Consider the following 20,643-nt stretch of genomic DNA (forward strand, 5'->3'; position numbering starts at 1 on the left):
TTTTCAATCACACATACTTTGTCAATAAGTTACACAAACTACAAACACACGCAAACATTAATTATACATTTTATTTGTTTCCCTATGGAACTAAATACATTTAGTAGCCCAAAACACGTACACCTTGTTACCAATATGCTCCAGCTTTCCATAATATGCATGCCTCCATGACCTGATGAAAAACAGGGGAGCCACCACTCCCCAAAATCCCATTACAAACCCAACAACCGTGCTCACATAAAACCCGTTCACTTTACTTCTTCCACTGCTTTCTCCATTCTTTGTAGCATCGGTCGGAACACCTTCAGTGCTGCAGCTTTTACTCACAGGAGGCCCGCAGAGATGATTGCCCATGAAGGAAGAGTTATCAAAACTTTGAAGCTGAGTAGCTGTTGGGATTTGTCCCGTCAGGTTGTTGTAGGACACGTTGAAGTGATTCAAGAAGTTCAAATTTGTGAAACTTGAAGGGATTCCACCATGCAAACGATTCATCGACAAATCAAGCGATTCCATCAACTCCATGTTGCCAATGATGTCTGGTATATTTCCTGTTAGGATATTCCCTGACAAATTTAATGACAATAGCCCAATGAGAGTTCCAACTTCTTTTGGGATCTGTCCTGTAAAACTATTAGCTGAAAGGTCTATGCTTGTAACAAGTCCCAGTGTGGTACTATACAAGTCCTCTCGCCCTTTCAGCACCAATGACGCACTCATCAAGATCCCATGTATATTCATATTGTATTTGTACGATATCCAATTGTAATAGATCTCACTTTGTTTTTCTTTAATGGCCATTGCAGTTAGATTTCTCAAACATTTTGGAATAGCTCCTGAAATGTCGTTGTGTCCAAGGTCCAAGATCTGAAGAGATTGAAGAGCGCAAATTTGATGAGGGATATGCCCAACAAAGTTATTTGACCGGAGGCTTAGTACCATAAGGATAGAGAGCTTGTCACCAATCCATGCAGGTATTCTTCCACTGAAATAATTTTCACTGAGATCAAGAATAACCAAACCCATACAGTTTTGCAATGTGGAGGGTAATTCTCCAAACATGCTATTGTTCCGAAGGTTTAGCATTCGAAGACGTGTACCTCCCAAGGAAGATGGGATTCTTCCTGTCAAATTGTTGTTTCCCAAATTTAAGATCCCTAACTCCTTCCAACGGTTCCAACAATCTGGAATTTCTCCAGAGAGAAGATTTGTATCAATGTGAAGAACGAATATTGATGGCACTGATGAATTGCAAACAAATTCAAAAAGGGATCCTGAAAATAAATTCTTTGACAGACTATAAAATCGGACTGGAAGTTGATTAGAGAATTGGTTTGACAACAATCTTGGCAGCGGACCAGAGAATCGGTTTGAACTCAGGTCGACCATGTTTCCTACTTTCAAATATGGAATCCCTCCAGTAAGTTGATTGGAGGAAAGATTTAATATTTGAAATTGAGTGGAAAGGTTTAAAAACCAAGTGGGCACGTCGTCCGCTATTCCCGCATGAGAGAGATCTAAAGCAATCAACTTCTTTTGGAACTTCAACCAATGGGGAAACTTGGGGCCAAGATGCCAATGACTCAATTGGATAATTTCACAATGAAACGGAGGAATCCAGTTTGAGTTTGGTTCAAATCTTAACATGTTTCCGGATGCAGACAACATTGACAACTTTGTGAGATTAGAAAAATGAGTTTCCGATACAACTCCTTCCAACTCATTTTGCCCAATATCTAGCGTTCCTAAATTTTTCAACTGCCCAAAACTTGGAAGAAGAGGACCATTTAATTGATTTTGCCAAATATCTAGAGTTTCTAAATTTTTCAACTGCCCAAGACTTGGAGGAAAAGGACCATTTAATTGATTTTGCCCAATATCTAGAGTTTCTAAATTTGCCAATTTCCCAAAATTTGGAGACAGAGTACCATTTAATTGATTTTCTGAAACATCAAAGACCTTCAAAGATGATAACTCCCCTATCGACAATGGAATGGGACCAGAAATGTTGTTTCGAGCAAGGACCAGGGAAGCTAAATTTTTAAATTGCCCAAGTTTATGAGTTAAATGGCCAGAAAGTTGGTTATCTGCCATACTCAATAACTCTAAGCTCTCCAAACTGCATTTAGACAGACTCTGTAGGATTTCTGATATGTCTTGATCAATTCTATTATATGACAAATCCATCTCCTTCAATTTGCAAAGATCTCCTAAAGATGCTGGTACTTTTCCTTGAAGCTGATTTTCCGACAGATCAAGATGATTGAGAGAGCTCAAGTTTCCAATGGCATTTGAAATTTCGCCTTGGAAATTGTTCTCAGTAAGACCAAGGAATTGAAGGTGGTTTAAACTATACAAGGAGTTGGGTACGGATGAGTTGAGTGAGTTCCAACCAAGATCAACAACTTTAAGAAACGACATGTTCCCAAAGTAATCTGGAATTGGGCCTTCCAAATGATTGAGACTAAGATCAAGCGACACAAGACCATGAAGATCAAATATCCACATTGGAACTGAAGATAATCGGTTCCAAGAAAGATCAAGAACAACTAATGATTTGTTAGAATTAACAGTGCTGATCGGAGATGTATCATCTTGTAACATGCAACCAGACAAGTGCAACTCTAACAAAGAAGGAAGATTGGATATTGTTACCTGCAACCAATCAGTTGCTTTACCAAGATGAATGCGACTCAAATCAAGGTACCGCAAAGAAGAAAGTCCAGAAACCCATTGAAGACTTTTCACTTCTTCCGAGAAATAATTACCTCGGAGATCAAGATACTGCAACTCTGAGAGATTCCCAAGGTTACGAGGAATGGCTCCCTGGAATCGTGCTTGAGAGAGGTTAAGATGCGTTAAACTCCCCAGCAAACCCAAAAACCCAGGGATTTGAATGCTGCTAAAATTGTTATTGCTCAAGTCAAGCCAATTGAGATGCTGCAACTCCAGCAGAGAAGGATTGATTTTGCCTCCTAGAGCAGAACGATCGTAACCTTGCCATCCATCAGGAGTAGACAAGAGCAGTTGGGTGACGTGACCTGTTGTGTTATGGCAAACAACACCATTCCATTCACAGCAATCCCCACCTTCAACCCAGGAAGATAGCCTGTTTGAGGGATCGATCAGATCATTCTTCAACTTCAAAAGAGCGTCTCTCTCACTTCCAATGCAAAGCACATTGGAATTGCCATGGCAGAAGCTAACACAGGCAGCTGCAATGAGAAGAAGAAATGGGAATGAGGATTTTGTAAGAATTGTCATGGTTGCAATTGCATTGTAGTAACCTTTTCTAGCAACTGCGAATATATAGGGAGTCATGCTAAAAATAATACGGTAGACAGCACGCGCAAGGAACTTTCACTTGAGAAATTTCTAAGTTACTGCACCCAAAAAAAATTAAATTGAGAGTCAAAAAGCATACGGTCAAGGAGGTCAAGTCAACTAAGTCAAGTAAACTAAGTCTACGGAATAAATCCCACTCCTACGGCATGGCTATCCAACTAAAAGAGAAGAAAATAGAATTACATAAAGTTTGAAATTTATTTCATAATTTAATTATTAAAAAAATTAATTTATTAAGACTTCGATATTAACATTTTAAGTTAAAATTATTTATTAAATATATATGCAATTGCAAACAGGTGGTTTGATGTTGAAGTGGTGAGAAAAGCAATGAAGAACAAGGGAATGAGGAAAGAACCGGGGGTCGGCTGTATTGAAGTAAATGGATTATGTTCATGAGTTCATAATGGGAGATAGGACACACCCTGAAATCAAAAAGATAAATGCATAATCCAATTTTCCCATTTTCTTTTAACGAAAATAAAAATTACCTGCACATAATCCTTTGTCTGCTTGCTCGGTTAAACAACAACGTTAACTACTCTGATTCAACTTCTCCGAAGCCTAAACCGATTCCTGAGTTTCAGTTAATGGCTCAATTCACAGCACAAGGGCGTTTGAAGCTGCTCTTCCATGGCGATGGAGTGGAACCAAAGGACCCTCTTCGTTACAAGCTCCTTACCAATCTTTTCGGGGGGTTCTGCCGGCCTTAAATCACTTCAAGTTCAAAAGGGTATGTTCAGGTATCTTGGTTCCACTCCTAGAAAACACCACTTCAATGCAAAGGCGAGTCTTGATGTGAGTGATGAAGGAACTCAAGATGATGATTATGATAGTGAGCTTGAAATTGATGAGTTGGCTTGTTTTAGAGGTCTTGTTTTGGACATCTCTTACAGGTAATTTTTGTTTTCGTTTACCATTTTTTTTTCTTGTTTGATTTTTGATGCTTTCTTTTGTTATTTCAGCTATGTAAACTGAGTGTGCATTGCATGTAGCCACTGATGGTTGATTGTATGGGTGAATTATCTGGCACTGTTTTCTCCCTCGTGTTCAATCTGCAACATGAATTCTGTTGTTCTTGATATCTTTCTAATGATTTGAACTGGTTTTCTTACGAGTTCGGGTCCGATCGTCGACGTCCCGATAGGCCGATCAATGTTGTTTGCTGGAGGCGTGCTGTTTTTTTGAAGTTCATGGAGAAGGTTGGATAGTCTGGCTCACCATTTCATTTTAGATGTTCGGGTGGAAAGCCATGTGAGGCTTTTAGTTTTCTTACACTTATACTCACATTCATGGATGAAGCATGCATAGAGAACCTATGATGCTTAAAGGTCCCTCACAGTTCATGGAAAAACATCGAATAAAACCCGAACATACCCGTGTTAACGCGTACCGTATACAAGAGTAACATAGTATCAAATTCGTTCTTTTCGATGTTTAAGTCCCTTTTATCATGCTTTTATCCAGGCTGATGTTCTAGAGTACTATGATAGACCGTGAACTAGCCGAGTGGATCCTTCAACATACCAGCTGTGTTAAGGGTATGAAACAGAGGATCATTTTTGCCTTCTTTTCTCAATGTTCCTCATCCTCATGTGACTTACTCCGCTCGATTTGATGTTGTCAGCACCAATCTAAGTCGAAGAAGTGTTCTACTTAGGGACAACTTCACTTGTCAGTAAGTCGTTGTAACAATTATCTGAAATCAGTTCAGTTCGAGAACAATTATCTGTTGCTTTCCGAGCTTCTTTTCGGCCGATGTTTCCGTTGTCAACAGGTATTGCCGTGCTCGCGATAACTTGACCATCGACCATGTTCTTCCAGTTGCAAGAGGGGAATGAACATGGGAGAATCTGGTAAGATGGCCTATTAAACAAACAGATGGTTGACTCTCTATTTGTGGATCAACTCCATTGACTGTTGTTTGAGCCATAGGTGACTGCTTGTGCCAAGTGCAATTCGAAGAAAGGTCGAAAAACGCCGGAGGAAGCAAACATGACGTTGATTAAGGTCCCCAAGGTATCTTCCCTACACCATTAGCATCAGAACAATTTTCATCTTTGGGAACCAATATCTTGTCACCTTCATTGTACAGGCTCCCAAGGATTACGACATACTTGCGATACCTCTAACAAGTGCGGCGATACAGATGTTTAGGACGAGAAACGGGACACCGGAAGAATGGCCACAGTATCTCTCCTCTTCCATGGAGCCTTAACCTGTCGTACATTCTTAAATCTTCATACGTATCAGATAAGTCCCCCATTTCTACCCTGCATTCGGAAGTTGGTATCGTATTCCGACATCCGATTCGGGAAATGGATTTATTCATGTCTACAAAGTGCTTAACAACCCCAAAGAATTTTTAACCATAGCATTGTATAATGTTACTGATGATCATTCCAAGAAAGCTGTGCGTATAATATTTTTTTTCTTGCTAATGTGCTTCTCATTGTTCATCTTGATCTTTTCATAGAACTATGCTCTAAACTTATGTTGCTTAAAATTCTCGATCAATATATAGGTATGTCGGTCGGAGACAATCCATATCCGACACTAACACTCGAATCAGAGTAACATAGATTATCGTAAATGTTTATAAGACCTATACATACAAGCTCCATGAAATCTACTGTCACTCTCCTTCGATCAGAATATTTGAATGGATTCATATGGAAAATTCAAAGTTTGAACCAAAAGAAGGGGTGAATACCTTTAATCTAGTAATCTAATTAGACCTGGCATATTTGACCCGAACCCGATTACCAGAACTGATTTACCCGAACCGAGACCCGAATATGATGACCCAAATTTCCGAATGATTAAGCGCTGAATGATTCAAATGCTGAATGATTCAGAGGCTCTGTATGAATTAGCTCTGAATGTGACATGCTATTTGATAATGACTCTGAATTATTCAGAATGTACTTCTGTGCTGAATCATTCAACACTGTTTTGCTGAATCAGTCAGCACTGAATCATTCAGAGGTGCGAAACAAATGAGTTGAATGCTGAACGGTTCAACATTCAGCGTTGAATGATTCCATTAAGAGACAAACAAACAACCCCTAAATTTATGGGTTTTTTTCCTACTTGTCCCGTACATGAATTTGGAGTGTGATCAATGTAACATCAAACTCAACTTTTTACCCCCTTTTCTTTTTCCAATGACCCAATATGAAATATAAAACAAACCCTAATTTTCCTTTTTGACCAACTTATTTTCAGCTACAATTATTTGATTTTGAATCTATATCCCATGTTATTTAGATAGTTCATGCAATTATCTTTAAGAGATAACATTCAGTAAATTTAAAACTCGAATCCTTCGAAATAGTCACATGGAATTCATCTCAAGGAATATATATATCCAAACCCATTTTAAGGCATAATGGCAAAAGATACTCTTAATTAATTAAATAGTCACTTTGGGTTCTATTATTTTCTCTTGGAACATTTTTCTCCCTAACGTTTTATTTTTGAGGCAAAAGGACATCTCCATGGAATATTGGGGACAAAAAAATAAGAGTTAAAGTGACTATTTAGTTAAACATTAAGAGTCTTTTTATCCTAAAATAAAAAGTTGAAGGTAAAATATTCTAAAAAATTAGACTAAAATAATTATTTAATCAAACGTTAGGGACTTTTTTGATATTGTACCTTTGTTTTAATGTTGAGATTTTTCATTATAGCGAGTGGTGTTGTCATGCTTGTGGACTTTTGATCGTATGGCTGGACATAATCATATCTTTTAGGCACATATCATTGTATCTATTTCATCTCATTATTATCACCATTCACAAAAAAAAACTCTGACCCCTTTACTTAGGGATAAATCTAGGCGGGGCGGATAACCCTTAAAATTTTAAAATTATTATATATTTTATATATATATTTTTAATGAATTTTTTTATTGAAAATCTGTTTTCAACCCTAAAATTTTATTTGTCCTCAAATTTTATAAGTTCAAATTTACCCATTTAACATAAAATTATTCACCCTACAATAATTGTTCCCATTGTCCTATTTCTACCCCATTGAGGGGCAGCAGTTGGGGATGACTCTGTCCCCTTTACCAGACAGAAAAAATGCAGCAGCCCCTCACAAGTGCACTAAAAAATTATAGGGTACCCCCTTATTTTCAATCTTTTAAATCGATTCGATGTTACTTCTTAGAGGGCGATCGAATCGGTCGATACGTGGCCGAAATGAGGCAAGACAAATAGGGAGATGGGGGGTGTTAATTGGGATGTTCAAAATTTCCCCGGTGGTTTCACATGGCTTGGTGGTTCAAAGGGTGGCCACTGGCCACAATTGACTTACTGTTTGTTTATTGAATGTGTAAATGATCCACCATTCTGGTGGGGACATTCATCAAGCAATTTGATAATGGCTGATGTATTGATGTGGGGTCCCATGGATGTATGATGTACCATCTTCATCCATCATGTACATACATAGTGAAGATTATAGCTCTACCAATAAGAACCAGACCAGTATCAGAAACTATTCCTTCTGCAATACTTTTATCTGTTTATATATATATCAAATATGAAGCACCAAGCATAAAGTTTTTGTGGATCCCCATGTTTAATTTCCAGTAATCTTTGCTTCGCTTCACATGTGCTTTAACCTCATGCCTAGGGTTCATATTCCTCCACAATGCCACACACGAGTGGAAGTGTCATTTTCAGCTATATTAGCCACCGGTTCCTGCTTTGAACCATAGAATCCGATTTACAATGACATCCCTTATTGTTAGCACATCCATTAGAAGGGAACACCTAGATTTATGTTATTTGAATCCGGGTTTCGGTTTCGTACTTGTATCTTTCGGATTATATCGGATACGAGTACTTAGCAAATGAATAAAACACTATTGCTACCCTCGGGCCTTCATCAAGATCAACATCACCTGATAAAAGCCTGGTTTAAAAGGAAGTTTAACCTTTCATTTTAAAGAATCTAGCAGCCCTATCAGGTTATATACACTGTAGCAAGCTTCACCACTGTGTATAGAGGTATTAAAAAATACCTGACCCGACAACCCGAACTTAAAAAACAGGTAATTTTCTTTTAAAAAAATACCTGACCAGGTCGGGAACCTGGCCCGGCATTTCCCAAGTCGAGCCCTGATCAAAAAGTTAGATTTTTTCCGGATACCCAATTACCCGAGTACCTAGTTGCTTTTTTGCCTTTGGCCTTTTCCCTCCTAATGTAGTTAATATTTTAAACTTGTTTTAAACATCGCACGTGTTACATTGACCTTGATGACTCCAAAAGAAGCTAAAAAAAACACCAATGTTATTAAAACCGGACTGGACCGGCCGGTTCGACCGGTTGAACCGTGAACCGGTGGTCTGTCAGGTCCGGTTAACTCCCAAAACCGGATGAGCCGAGTCAAATTCGAGTATTGCTGAGCTCGACTCGAACTCAAAAACTTTAAAAGTAAGCTCAACTCGACTCAAAAACTCACGAGCTAAAAATTATCAAGTTCAACTCGAACTCGAAATATAATATTAAAACTTGAAATCTAAAAGGCTCGAACTCAAAAAACAAATTTAGAAGTTCGATTGAAGCCTAAATTTTGAGCTCAATTGAAGCGAAAGAATAGTTCGCTTTGTGCTCACCAAAAGGCTCCATGATTTTGAATGTCAAATTACCTCTATTATTTATGGAAGTAAGTTGGGATGCTCTTCTATGTTTCTTAGCCATGTGAGATTGTTTTGTTATCATATTTTTACTCTTTAAACTTTTGGGATGCTCTTCTATGTTTCTTAGCCATGTGGGATTGTTTTTTTTAAACAATTAAATCAAATGACATCATTTGTTATGATTTTTTTAAGCCCCAATTTTATTTTTTTGATTATAGTTATATAATTATATTTATTATTTAATATGTTTTACCTTAAATTTATGTTGTAGTTGATTTGAATCATTTTGTTTCACTTGATTTTATGGTTTTTAATTTATATATGTTATGACTTGTGATATTGTTATACCTTTTAATATTGTAAACTTAAAAAAAATGTTACATATATATTAATATTGCTTTGAATATTATGTAAAACATTGAAAAACACCCAACTCTTCGCTTGATTCCTTCATACCCTAACATCTTTTCTTTCTATTTTCTCATTCACTTATTATTTTTTTCATATAAATTAGCTGACCCTATTCCTATATGTAATGGAGTGAGGGGAGGTAAGGTAGTAAGTTGCCCCCAACGCCAGGTTGAGAACAGCTTCCGTGGAAGACCTCAGGCAGTCAAAATTATGAATTGCCCACCGTGAGACTCGATCCCACGACCACAAGATTAAGAGCCTTGCGCTCTATCAACTGAGCAAGACAGATAGTTCATAGTTCTTTATTTCAGGTGGATTTTGCCTTCTTTATATTTTTGGGGTTTTGTCTGGGTTTTCTTGTTTTGAGGTTTTAGGAATAAAGCTAGATTTTTTTGTGTATGGAATTTGCTCATGTTTCTTTAAGAGCAACTCCAGCGCTGCGCTGGAGTGGAGTTGGAGAAGCACTGTAGAGTCTCCAGCCCTGTGCTAGATGCATCTCTACTCTGAAGAGCAATTGGAGCTGGACGCTACATGTAGTGTTGCTACTGTAGCAACTCTAAAAAAAATTCATGATTTTTGTTTTTCTTTTCTTTTTTAAATTATTTTCTCTTATTATATCTTTTATCTTTTTAATTGTAATTTCTACACAATAAAATAAAATTTTAACATAATATAATATATTCAAGTTGATTAAATTACAATATAGATAAAAATATATTTAAATTAGATAAATAAACATACTAATTGAGCATTTGTGGAATGAATATTCTAATTCGGAGAATTAAAATAAATAATTATGTAACTTATGTTTTTCACATTATTATTATTAATTGTAATTTTCTTATTTATTTATATTTTCACAATGTTATTTATGAATATTTTATTTATACTTTTTATCTTGATATTTTTTTAGAAATGTATATGTTTTATTTTATATTTGTAAAATCAATATTATAATAGTTAAATATTGTGAATAAAATAGAGTTGTTGATAATGTAGAGATAGCGCTGGAGATGAATTATTGTTTTATCTCTAGAGTAAAGATAAAGATAACTGTAGAGTAGAGATGAGGGCTGAAGATGACCTAAGGTGTTTTGATTTGAGATGGGGAGGCTTTAATTTTTTAGATTTGTGGGTATGGGTTTTTCTTTAAGCTGAGGAAGTCAAACGGTTACATGAGTGTGGCATAAAAGAATCAGTACCCGATTACCCGAATTACAGGCACCCTTAAAATTTAGATACCGGATATAAGGTACCCGCAATATTCCGATAAGAACATGGACTGAAAAATCAAATACCTCAAGATTCGGGTACCCAAAACTTCGGGTTCCTAAAAACGAGATCCCTGAATTTAAACATCTATATATAGCACTTTTCCCCAATTTTTGGACTTTTGGGGTCAATTTTTTAAAACAAGAGCAGGTTTCAGAGTTCAAGCAGGCCTTGGATTTATGACCCCACAGTTGCACTCGAACCCCTCTCCTTTGCTCCCTCCATTGCCTCATAAACACACATTCAAACCTTATAGTGCAACAAAATTCAAAATTTGTCCCCATATTAAGTTAATTTAATAACCCCAAGAATATGAAATCATAACACGTATATTTAAGCAGTAAAAAGAGGAGATATGGGCAATTTCCCCACCTTTTTTTCTATAATTTCATGGTAATTGAATAAGTTTTGAAATTTTGTTTTCTTTGTCTGCCGACAGAAAACTAGGCCACAAAGAGAGAGGGGTGCAAGCATATTGAATACATATACAGCTGAGCAAAGTACCCCATACTTCTTAAAACCAACATTTCTCTCTTCTTCTCCTCCTCCTCCTCCTCCTCTTTTGTTTTCCATTTCAAGTTCCTACCTTCAAGAACAAAGGAATTTTCTCTTTTGTTTTTCTGTCAGGCATGGATTTTCTCAGGAATGTGTCGGTCTCCGGTGAGAATCAAGCTCCTACAACCTCCATTGATGACCTTTTCTCAACTCAAAACACGGTCAGTGACTCGGTGGCTCAGTTCCTTTGTCCCTCTTTGCATGCACTTCAGAGTTCTGGTTTTTTGTTCTGAAGTTTGTCTCTTTTGTACAGGAAGTGGATGTGAGCTTGGAATGGTTATCTATCTTCGTTGAAGATTGTTTCTCGAGCATCGGGAACTGTATCCCGGTTTTCGAAACCAAGCCTCCAACCGCACCGCCACCAACGGCGGCGAAATCCTCAAAGAAACCCCACCAGATAACCCCGCCCTCGTTGCAGAAATTCGCGGTTCCATGCAAGGCGAGGAGCAAGCGAAAGAGGGTTTCGAGTTCAGCGTCAACAACGATATTATTCAAAACCAAAAACAACCCATTTTTTGACTGGTCATGTAGCCTCCAATTGGCCAACCACGACCCTCTTCTGCTCCAACAACCGTGCTGGTTAGCCGACAGTGAACTCATAGTGCCCAAGAAGGAAGATGACAACAACAGCAGTAGTACCATGAAAGAGGGCATCACGGAGGAAGAAAAGCCGTCTGCGGCGGCGGAGAGGGGTCAGCAGCAGCAGGGGAGGAGGTGTAGCCATTGTTTGGCACAAAGGACACCACAGTGGAGGGCGGGACCAATGGGACCAAAGACACTATGTAATGCATGTGGGGTGAGGTACAAATCAGGGAGGTTGCTGCCAGAGTATAGGCCAGCCAAAAGCCCTACTTTTGTTAGCTATTTGCACTCCAATTCTCACAAGAAAGTCATGGAGATGAGAATGTCAATTTCTAGTGACCAGTAATTTCTTATCATAAACCCACCCACCCTTTTTTTTTACATGTGACAATGTAATTTTTTTTAAATAACCTGAAAATTTCATTTATCAAACGTTATATTAATAAACGTCTTGTCAATTATGATAAGATGAAATAAATATAGTCGAGACTATCGAAAATAAAAAATAACAATAATCACTTAGATATAGTCTATAAACAAAACCATTGACAAGTGAAGCAACAATGTACATATATTAAACTCACCAACGGTTCAAGCACAAACATAGAGAAGAGAAACTTGAAAAAAGAAACTAACAAGTCTAACGGATAAACCGATCTCTCCTTAACAATAATCCTTAATAATAATCTCATCCGGTACATATATACGATAACTAACGAATTGCCTTATACAACTGAATAAAGGAACCATGCCGCGGTAAAGTAATAATCATGAAAAGCAAAGAAGAAAATCAATAAAAAAACATGCATCGAGAGTTCAGAAACATTGATAGTTATGATATTCTTTACTATAAAAAGGGTTAAGAGACTTATTATAGTAAATACGATAAAATATAACTAAAAATGACAGAGTGGTTATCGGAAAAGACCACTACGACTGCCATGAATGCAATAAAGTTGAAAATCGCCCAAGAGAATGATAACTGCCGTACAAAAAAGAATAGAGTGGGGAGTTGTTCCAATACAATTTTCACAATGTAAACCTTAGATAGGATAAAAAGATATTTGAAGAAATTCTTCACCACTAGTAATGTAGTAATTCCCCTTATTTGTTATGATATTTTAGTATTAAACAAGTATCTTATTAACTATATAATATTGATTGAACCTTGTTGGCCGTAATATTAGGGTACAGTGGTTTTAGACGATTTATTTTTTCTGATTTAGATAAAAAGTGCAAATCAAATTGAAAAGTGCGTGTACGATTAATGATTTTAGACGATTTATTCTTTTTGATTTAGGTTGAAAAATGCGTGTACGATTAATGGTCTATCAAAGATGAAAATTCGTTTCTTCTATCTTTATATGGGGAGAGAAGAAGAGGAAGAAAAAAGAAGATCATTTTTTACGTGTCATAAAAGTTTATATATTGAATTTTAGTGTTGGTGTTAGGTATATGATTATAACGATTATAATGATTACTCGTAATTTTATAGGATGAACGGTCCCAACTTTAAGTAAATTATTTAAGTAAATTAGTGTTGGAACATGGAAACTTGTGACGTTGGTTAGGTCATGGAAATAACATGACCACATGCGTTTAATTTCAAAAGAGATTGCTGGTTTTTTCTTTATCGTTTAAAAATAAAACATTTATTTTGCTACTTTTGAATTTTTAGGATAGTTTTCAAAATTTTGAAATTTGAAAAAATAATATTAAAAATCCAATCAAAATTTTAAATAAAAATATTTTGTTTATTTCCCCCAATGGATTCTATGAAAATGAGAAATGGAATTTCTGTCCTTTTCCCATTTAGGTTCTACATGTCTCTTAATTTTTTTGTTATTCAATTTTAAGGTTTTGTCATGTTTAATCTGGACCGACTCATATTGTATATTTGATTTTGGTAAATGAGTCTCTCAACGGCGATTTTCTACATACACAAAGACTCGAATATGAGATATTGATTAAACGATATCAAGCTTGAAGATACCAAATTTCGCCCAGAACCAGACTACACGTGGCCCGACCCGGTTCAGGACCCGAACCACCCAAAGGTGCAGAACCCTAGTTCGCCACAAGCCCTCAACATAGTCAACCCCCGCACGATTCTGGGAGAGTCCCGATTCCGGTGGCAACATCCTCCATTTTGCTTGGTGTTTGAAGACCACATGAAGACCAAAGACAAAGCAAAGAGTTTTAATCTCATTAGAACTCTAAAACCACACGGAATAGGCTTTTATTTTTTCTATAAATAAGTGTAAAATCAATATGTAAAAGGGGGGGGTTTTACACACTGTTTTTACACAGAATTTTCACACAATTTCACACACACGAGATACACAAATATTACGAGAGGGTACACAAGAAAACACATGAAAAACTAGCAAATCTCTTGTAAATTTCGAAAGAGAAATAAATAAAAGGTATCGCTTTTACCTTTGTTTTTCGATTCGGTTCCCTTGCACTGCTTGCATGCCGTTATTGTTGAGTTTTTGAACCACCAAGAAAACCATTCGGCCGAGGAACGAAAGGGAGGCCCTTCGTTTTTTTCAAAAAAAATTTTAGATCTACGCTTTTTCTAATCGATTTTTGAAAAACAATCTTTGTTTTTAGAAAGGAATTTCAAAAAGCTTTCGAGATTTCAAAAAAAATATAAAAACACGAGTTTTGCTGCCGATGAATGACGGCCGACGCCGTTCAACGGCGACGGCGAGGCGGCGTAGGGTGGCGTTTTCTGGGTTCATGAAGAACCATGGCGTTTAAGGATAAAGGGGAGGAGGCTTTTGTTTATGAATGAGGGTTTAGCAAATTTTTGCTTAATTCTTCAGATATATAGCTGACCCGTTTTAGACCGTGGCCCGACCCGCTCATCCTTCAGATCCGCGTGTTTCCATCCAAGAGAGGGTAAATCACCCCTTCAGTCCCCCGGAGATACAATTTACTTATTTTCGGCCCCAAATCGATATCAAACCTGAATTATTCGCAAATTGGCCTTTAAATTTCGCTTTCTTTTCAATCTAGTCCTTTTGTTTTTACCTTTTTTCTAGTTTAATTTTATTTGTTTATTTATTTATTTTAAATGCTTAGTTTATATGTTATTATATATGTATATACATTTTTTATTTAATTTTCTTATTATTACTATTATTCTCACTATTATTATTTTCGTATATATATGCTTTTACTCTTTTTTTTTGCATATTTTATTTATTTAATTATCTATTTTATTTTTATTTTTATTCTCCATTCTTTTTATCTTCCTTTTATTTGTTTTATTTATTTATCTGCATTATCATCTTATTTTTATTTAGTTGTTTGCTAGGTATATGTTAGTGCTATTATTTTTCTTCATTTTATTTATTTTATGTGTTCTATTCATTTTTATATTCACTTTATTTTTTATTACTTTCCTTATTTCATTTATAATACTTCCTTTATTATTTATTTCATCTCTTCTAACATGTATTTTAACTTTTAAAGGGCACGCTTTCAAATCAATCATTTGTAAGTAGTTGGGATCGTTGTTTTACATTTCAATTTAAATTTGCAATTTTCTTAATTAAGACAACTGAAAATTACGTAGTACCGAAAGGGCAGTTCAAGGGTGCTAACCCTTCCTTGACTGTAACCGACTCCTGAATCCGACACATCTCTGGCACGACGTAGATCAGGTAAGAAATAGGGTATCCGATCAACCCATTTGTTTTAAATAAATGATCGGTGGTGACTCCCAATCCATTTTCCTAAGTTGAAGCCCAATTTGGGGCCCAACCGAAAGACGGTTGCGACAACTTGGCGACTCCGCTGGGGACAGGTAAGTGAGTCAGGCCATAATTAATTTTCGTTTGTCTTTTTTAGCGAAAATTACAAGTTTAAATTTTAATTTATTTATTCGATTCCAATTATTTATCTTTGATTATTTTTTTTCAAGTAAATAGTTGTACTAACCGTTTTCTAATGATTTCAGCCCTTAAAGATTTTTCGTCTAAGGCTCTATACCCGAGCTCCGGACCCTATTTAAGTGGGGGTGAAAGCGACGCCTTCGTGTGAATTTATTCACCGTGCGGGCCTAGCAAGTATCCTTCGGGATTCATATACCTTATGTCTTCGTGTGAATTTATTCTCCGTATGGGCATAAGGGAATGTTTCCTCTCGAGTTTAACTTAGTCCACACAAGCCTGTGATGGGTTTAGGACTAAGGGTCTGGTAAGCCCAAGGGGGCACCAGCAAGGAGAACTCGGGTACCGTTTTTTAGAACCTAAACTGGGAGACTTTGAAGGAGTTAGAGCCCACCCCAAATCCTCATTTCAAACCCTAGGATACCGGAATTATTTCCTGCTTTACTTTTTGTTCAAAGCATGTGAACTAGAAATTTATGCGGTTAGGACTTGTTCAAAATCAACTTGCGGGATAAAGATCATGTCCGGGTAGGAATAATAAGCATGTGGGGTAGATATCATGTGGGGTAGGACTTTTATTTTCATGATTGTTTTTTATTATTTTCACCTCACTAACCTTTTTCATTTTTGTTCTCTTTTATTTTGTTTTCATCATTTGCATCATTTAAAAGAGGTATTGATCCACCAAAAACGTGTTTGTTAAAACATAAATAATTCGCATTAATGGACAAAGGGGTTGTAATACAAGAGGTGAAAAACGCAGGGGTCCGGCTATGGTCAGAAAAGACTCAGAAAGAAAATGAGGACAATCTGCAAGACAACTATGTGTCACATTCGATCAAGAAGACATGACGCCCATAATCAAATACATCAAAAGTTAACTTTTCAAAAATGGGTTGACAAAGGTGGCAGGGGCAAGACGAGAAAAAAGGTTACTAACCTCGAGAGTCCATTCAAAGATGACAAAAACAAGATGGCAAAACGATAGCTGAATTGGAAGTCATTGTTGACAAATTCAAGAAACAAGCAAATGAACTTCGGATAATCCCTTTGATGGAGGATTTCAATGGAGTTTCCGATTCAGCAAAGGATGAAAGCCAGAGATGCAGTCATTCGATACTTTTGAGAACAAGTAGAAAAAACAGCTCGTCACTTGCACGGTTTAGCTAGAGAAGCCGGAGCGGTTCGGCAGGGTATTCGACCGGTGACACACGAAGGCAGAAGACTAGTCAACTTATTTCGGGGTCTAGAGGATTTAGTTCGGATGTACCTTTAAATATGTTTATTGTCTCTTAAAAGATAAAACACTTTTGTCCCAATAAAGATTATTTATAATAATAGACATGTTTTTAGATCAATGCCTCTTGCATTTTGCATCTACATTTCATTTTTAAGCATTTTCATAAACATGAAATTTCTTCATGGAGGATTCGATGAAGTGGTTTTAACCACATGACACCACATGGAAGCAAGATTGTAACATCAAAAGAAAAAACTGAAATCAGTACAATGGGAGCCCGATCAGTTGGTTATATGACTAAGCTTGCTAGGATGATCTGAGAAAAGAGTCCACATATCCTGAAGGCTACGATGTTGAAGCTTTGCAGTTGCCACATAGGATGCTCCAAACATTCCTCTGAGAACTATAAGGCGCTGAAGCGCAAGATCCAAAACCTAATGGATTCATGGGCATGGACAGCCGAAGAAGGGGGCATTGCATATACCATTTGCACCTAGAGGATTATTTTGTTTGAACACGTCTTTGATCTTTTGCTTAATCTTTTAAACGATTGAATTTATGCTACTTTCTAAGGTGGAGCAATTGAACAAATTTTAATCTTTAGTTCTTCGAATATTAAATGAATTAAGGATTCTTTTAATTCTTCAAGAATTATAGATTTTTGACATATGGCAAGATTAGACCTTTCTTATCCCATCTCAAACCCCAAAATAAAATACCTTGATTCTTTACCCAAAATAACTCATGGTCATTACCAAAAAGAACAAATTTTGACGTTACCACCCTTTGAAACTTTTTCATACCATACTTTTCTTTGAGTCGATAAAGTCACACCATTGTCTTTTTAGACTAAAAATTGACATTTTTATGCCATCAAAACCCAAGGCATTGAGTTGTTCATTTGAACATGAGCATTCTTCTAAGACACAACTTGGGGCATCTCGTCGGGAGCCTGAACATTGAGACATGTTGGGAGCAAGAAGCAGAAAAAAAATTCATTCGAAATAATCACGCATTAACTACACTGTTTTCATGTGAATGAAATTAATCATGAAAATCTATCCCCCTGGGGATACCTCTTCTGTGAAGACTTACATGTATGAAATGATGAACGGCTTTCTTTCTTTATCCCTTCACAACAGGAGAAAAATATATCCCTTGTGTCCCCTTTTGATCCTATAGTGTTTTTCTTCTGATTAAACCCTAACCAAGGATCACCCTCCACACTGGGGGGCAAAGTGGAAGAAATCTGCTCACATGAGTGAAGACATCAATCCAAAGGAGATACCCAAAAGGTGAACCAAATGCCAAGTGTGAAGATTCAATCAGAACAAAAAGGGCAAAAAGAAAAGAAGCAAAAAAAGAAAAAACAAGAACAAAAAAGCAAAAAAAAAACAAATAAAAAAAAGGACAAAAAGATTCCCTAAAGACAAATGACACATCAAGCTTCAAACTATGAGATTGGTCAAGCACAATCATTCTCGAATCTCTGAATCACTTCACTCGAAGATCATGGAACATCCAGAGAAAATCCAGAAAAACACATATGAGCAGACCCAAATTGAGCAAGATAGAATTGAAGGCATCAGAATGAATTGATCCTTGATTCAATACCCTGAAACACTTGTTTGGGCCTATTTATCATTTTCTTTCATAACCATGAACACTGGCCTACATTACGTGCCTTAAAAGTCCCTTCTAATTATACATGAATTTCTAAACAGAAGAGACTATCTTCAGATTTCATCCCGCCCGTCAGGATTAATCTTTATTTGCGAAAAACAATGTCTTTAATGCATGATAGAGAAAAATAACAAAGGGGGGTTCAAGACGTAAATTCCGAATGACGTCTTGAAACCAAAGGAGGGTTCGAGTTGAAAACCTAAAAAGGCGGCTCGAATATAAAAATTGTGCAATTGAGGCGATCACACAAATTCCTTGATAAGGCATCGCACAATCCGAGTGTGACAACGAAGGCTGGGATTCGGAGAACACTTCCAGTAGAAGAGCATACAAGCTACCCCAGCAAACCTTTGAGCATCCAATGCCAAACCTTTGAGCATCAAATGAACAAAAATGCCAAACAGTTGACCAAACACAATAACCTGATACTTTTTTATCCTTTCTTTACTTGACCATAGCTTTGATCTTGGCACTTGTCAAATGGCTATAATTTATTGAAGGATTAACATTGTAATTAATTCTTTGATATCCAATGAACTATAGTTTTATGATTCATCTCAATTGTAAAATCGGGAGAAGGGCAATATTTTCAAAACTTTTGATTAAACATTTTTTCAAACTCTTTTAATTAATATTTTCAGAACTTTGAAAATAAAAGAGAAAGAAAAACATTTTTTTTTCAAACAAGACAGTCTCTCTAGAGTGGATCTTGGTAAATGACATGTGACTCTTAGACATAAAACTTATGCTCAGAATCAATGTGGAAGCAAGAAATGAGGAACATTTGGGGCATCTTTGAAGATTCAACATCCTAATGCAAATTATCAGACCTTTTTCAGGAGATAAAATATAACCAATTCATGTTATATGCATATTATGCATACATTTTAGAGCATCAGATTTATCATTTTCCACATACATAATTTTTTGCAGTCAAGTTCAACTTCACGACGAAGGGACCGCTGGTTGTCAAAAAACAACTTCCTAATTTCGGAGCCAATTTCAACTTCACAGCGAGGATATTGGACTCAAGACAACGCAAGTTCAACTTCACGACGAAGGGACCGCTGGTTGTCAACAAACAACTTCTCAATTTCAGAGCCAATTTCAACTTCACAACGAAGGATATTGGACTCCAGACAACGCAAGTTCAACTTCACGACGAAGGGACCGCTGGTTGTCAATAAACAACTTCCCAATTTTAGAGCCAATTTCAACTTCACAGCGAAGGATATTGGACTCCAGACAACGCAAGTTCAACTTCACGACGAAGGGACCGCTGGTTGTCAACAAACAACTTCTCAATTTCAGAGCCAATTTCAACTTCACAGCGAAGGATATTGGACTCCAGACAACGCAAGTTCAACTTCACGACGAAGGGACCGCTGGTTGTCAACAAACAACTTCTCAATTTCAGAGCCAATTTCAACTTCACAACGAAGGATATTGGACTCCAGACAACGCAAGTTCAACTTCACGACGAAGGGACCGCTGGTTGTCAATAAACAATTTCCCAATTTCGGATCCAATTTCAACTTCACGGCGAAGGATATTGGACTCGAGACAGCACAAGTTCAACTTCACAACGAAGGGGCCGCTGGCTGACAACTTCCCAATTTCAGATCCAATTTCAACTTCACAACGAAGGATATTGGACTCCAGACAACGCAAGTTCAACTTCACGACGAAGGGACCACTGATTGTCAACAAACAATTTCCCAATTTCGGATCCAATTTCAACTTCACAGCGAAGGATATTGGACTCGAGACAACACAAGTTCAACTTCACAACGAAGGGGCCGCTGGCTGTCAACAGACAACTTCTCAATTTCAGAGCCAATTTCAACTTCACAGCGAAGGATATTGGCCTCAAAACAACACAGCTTGCATTAGATTTTAACCTCACGACGGGGGATATACAATTCTCAGGCTCAAGTTCACGACGAAGGAGCTATATACATATACAACTTCACAACAAATGGTATCATATCCCAATGGATTA

General features: G+C 36.9%; 2 protein-coding genes and 1 long non-coding RNA gene across 3 annotated transcripts; 2 read left to right on the plus strand and 1 right to left on the minus strand.

Annotated features, from left to right (window-relative positions):
* Positions 1–22: 22 nt before the first annotated feature.
* Positions 23–3,261, minus strand: LOC120154882 (receptor-like protein EIX2). Its single transcript, XM_039166521.1, has 2 exons — positions 1,861–3,261; positions 23–1,716 (listed from the first exon to the last, which is right to left on the minus strand). The coding sequence occupies exons 1-2, from the start codon at positions 3,259–3,261 to the stop codon at positions 91–93; spliced, it is 3,027 nt and encodes a 1,008-aa protein (XP_039022452.1). The 3' UTR covers positions 23–90.
* Positions 3,262–4,966: 1,705 nt separating this feature from the next.
* On the plus strand, positions 4,967–5,623 carry LOC120154770. The gene is made up of 3 exons (XR_005518905.1): positions 4,967–5,020; positions 5,120–5,361; positions 5,438–5,623. It is a non-coding gene; the product is annotated as an uncharacterized LOC120154770 (long non-coding RNA).
* Positions 5,624–11,186: 5,563 nt separating this feature from the next.
* Positions 11,187–12,179, plus strand: LOC120154771 (GATA transcription factor 5-like). The gene is made up of 2 exons (XM_039166425.1): positions 11,187–11,395; positions 11,488–12,179. The coding sequence occupies exons 1-2, from the start codon at positions 11,309–11,311 to the stop codon at positions 12,160–12,162; spliced, it is 762 nt and encodes a 253-aa protein (XP_039022356.1). The 5' UTR covers positions 11,187–11,308; the 3' UTR covers positions 12,163–12,179.
* Positions 12,180–20,643: the final 8,464 nt, after the last annotated feature.

The sequence above is a fragment of the Hibiscus syriacus genome, unplaced genomic scaffold, assembly GCF_006381635.1.
Source record: "Hibiscus syriacus cultivar Baekdansim isolate YM2019G1 unplaced genomic scaffold, ASM638163v2 tig00111151_pilon, whole genome shotgun sequence".
In the NCBI taxonomy this organism is placed as follows: Eukaryota; Viridiplantae; Streptophyta; class Magnoliopsida; order Malvales; family Malvaceae; genus Hibiscus; species Hibiscus syriacus.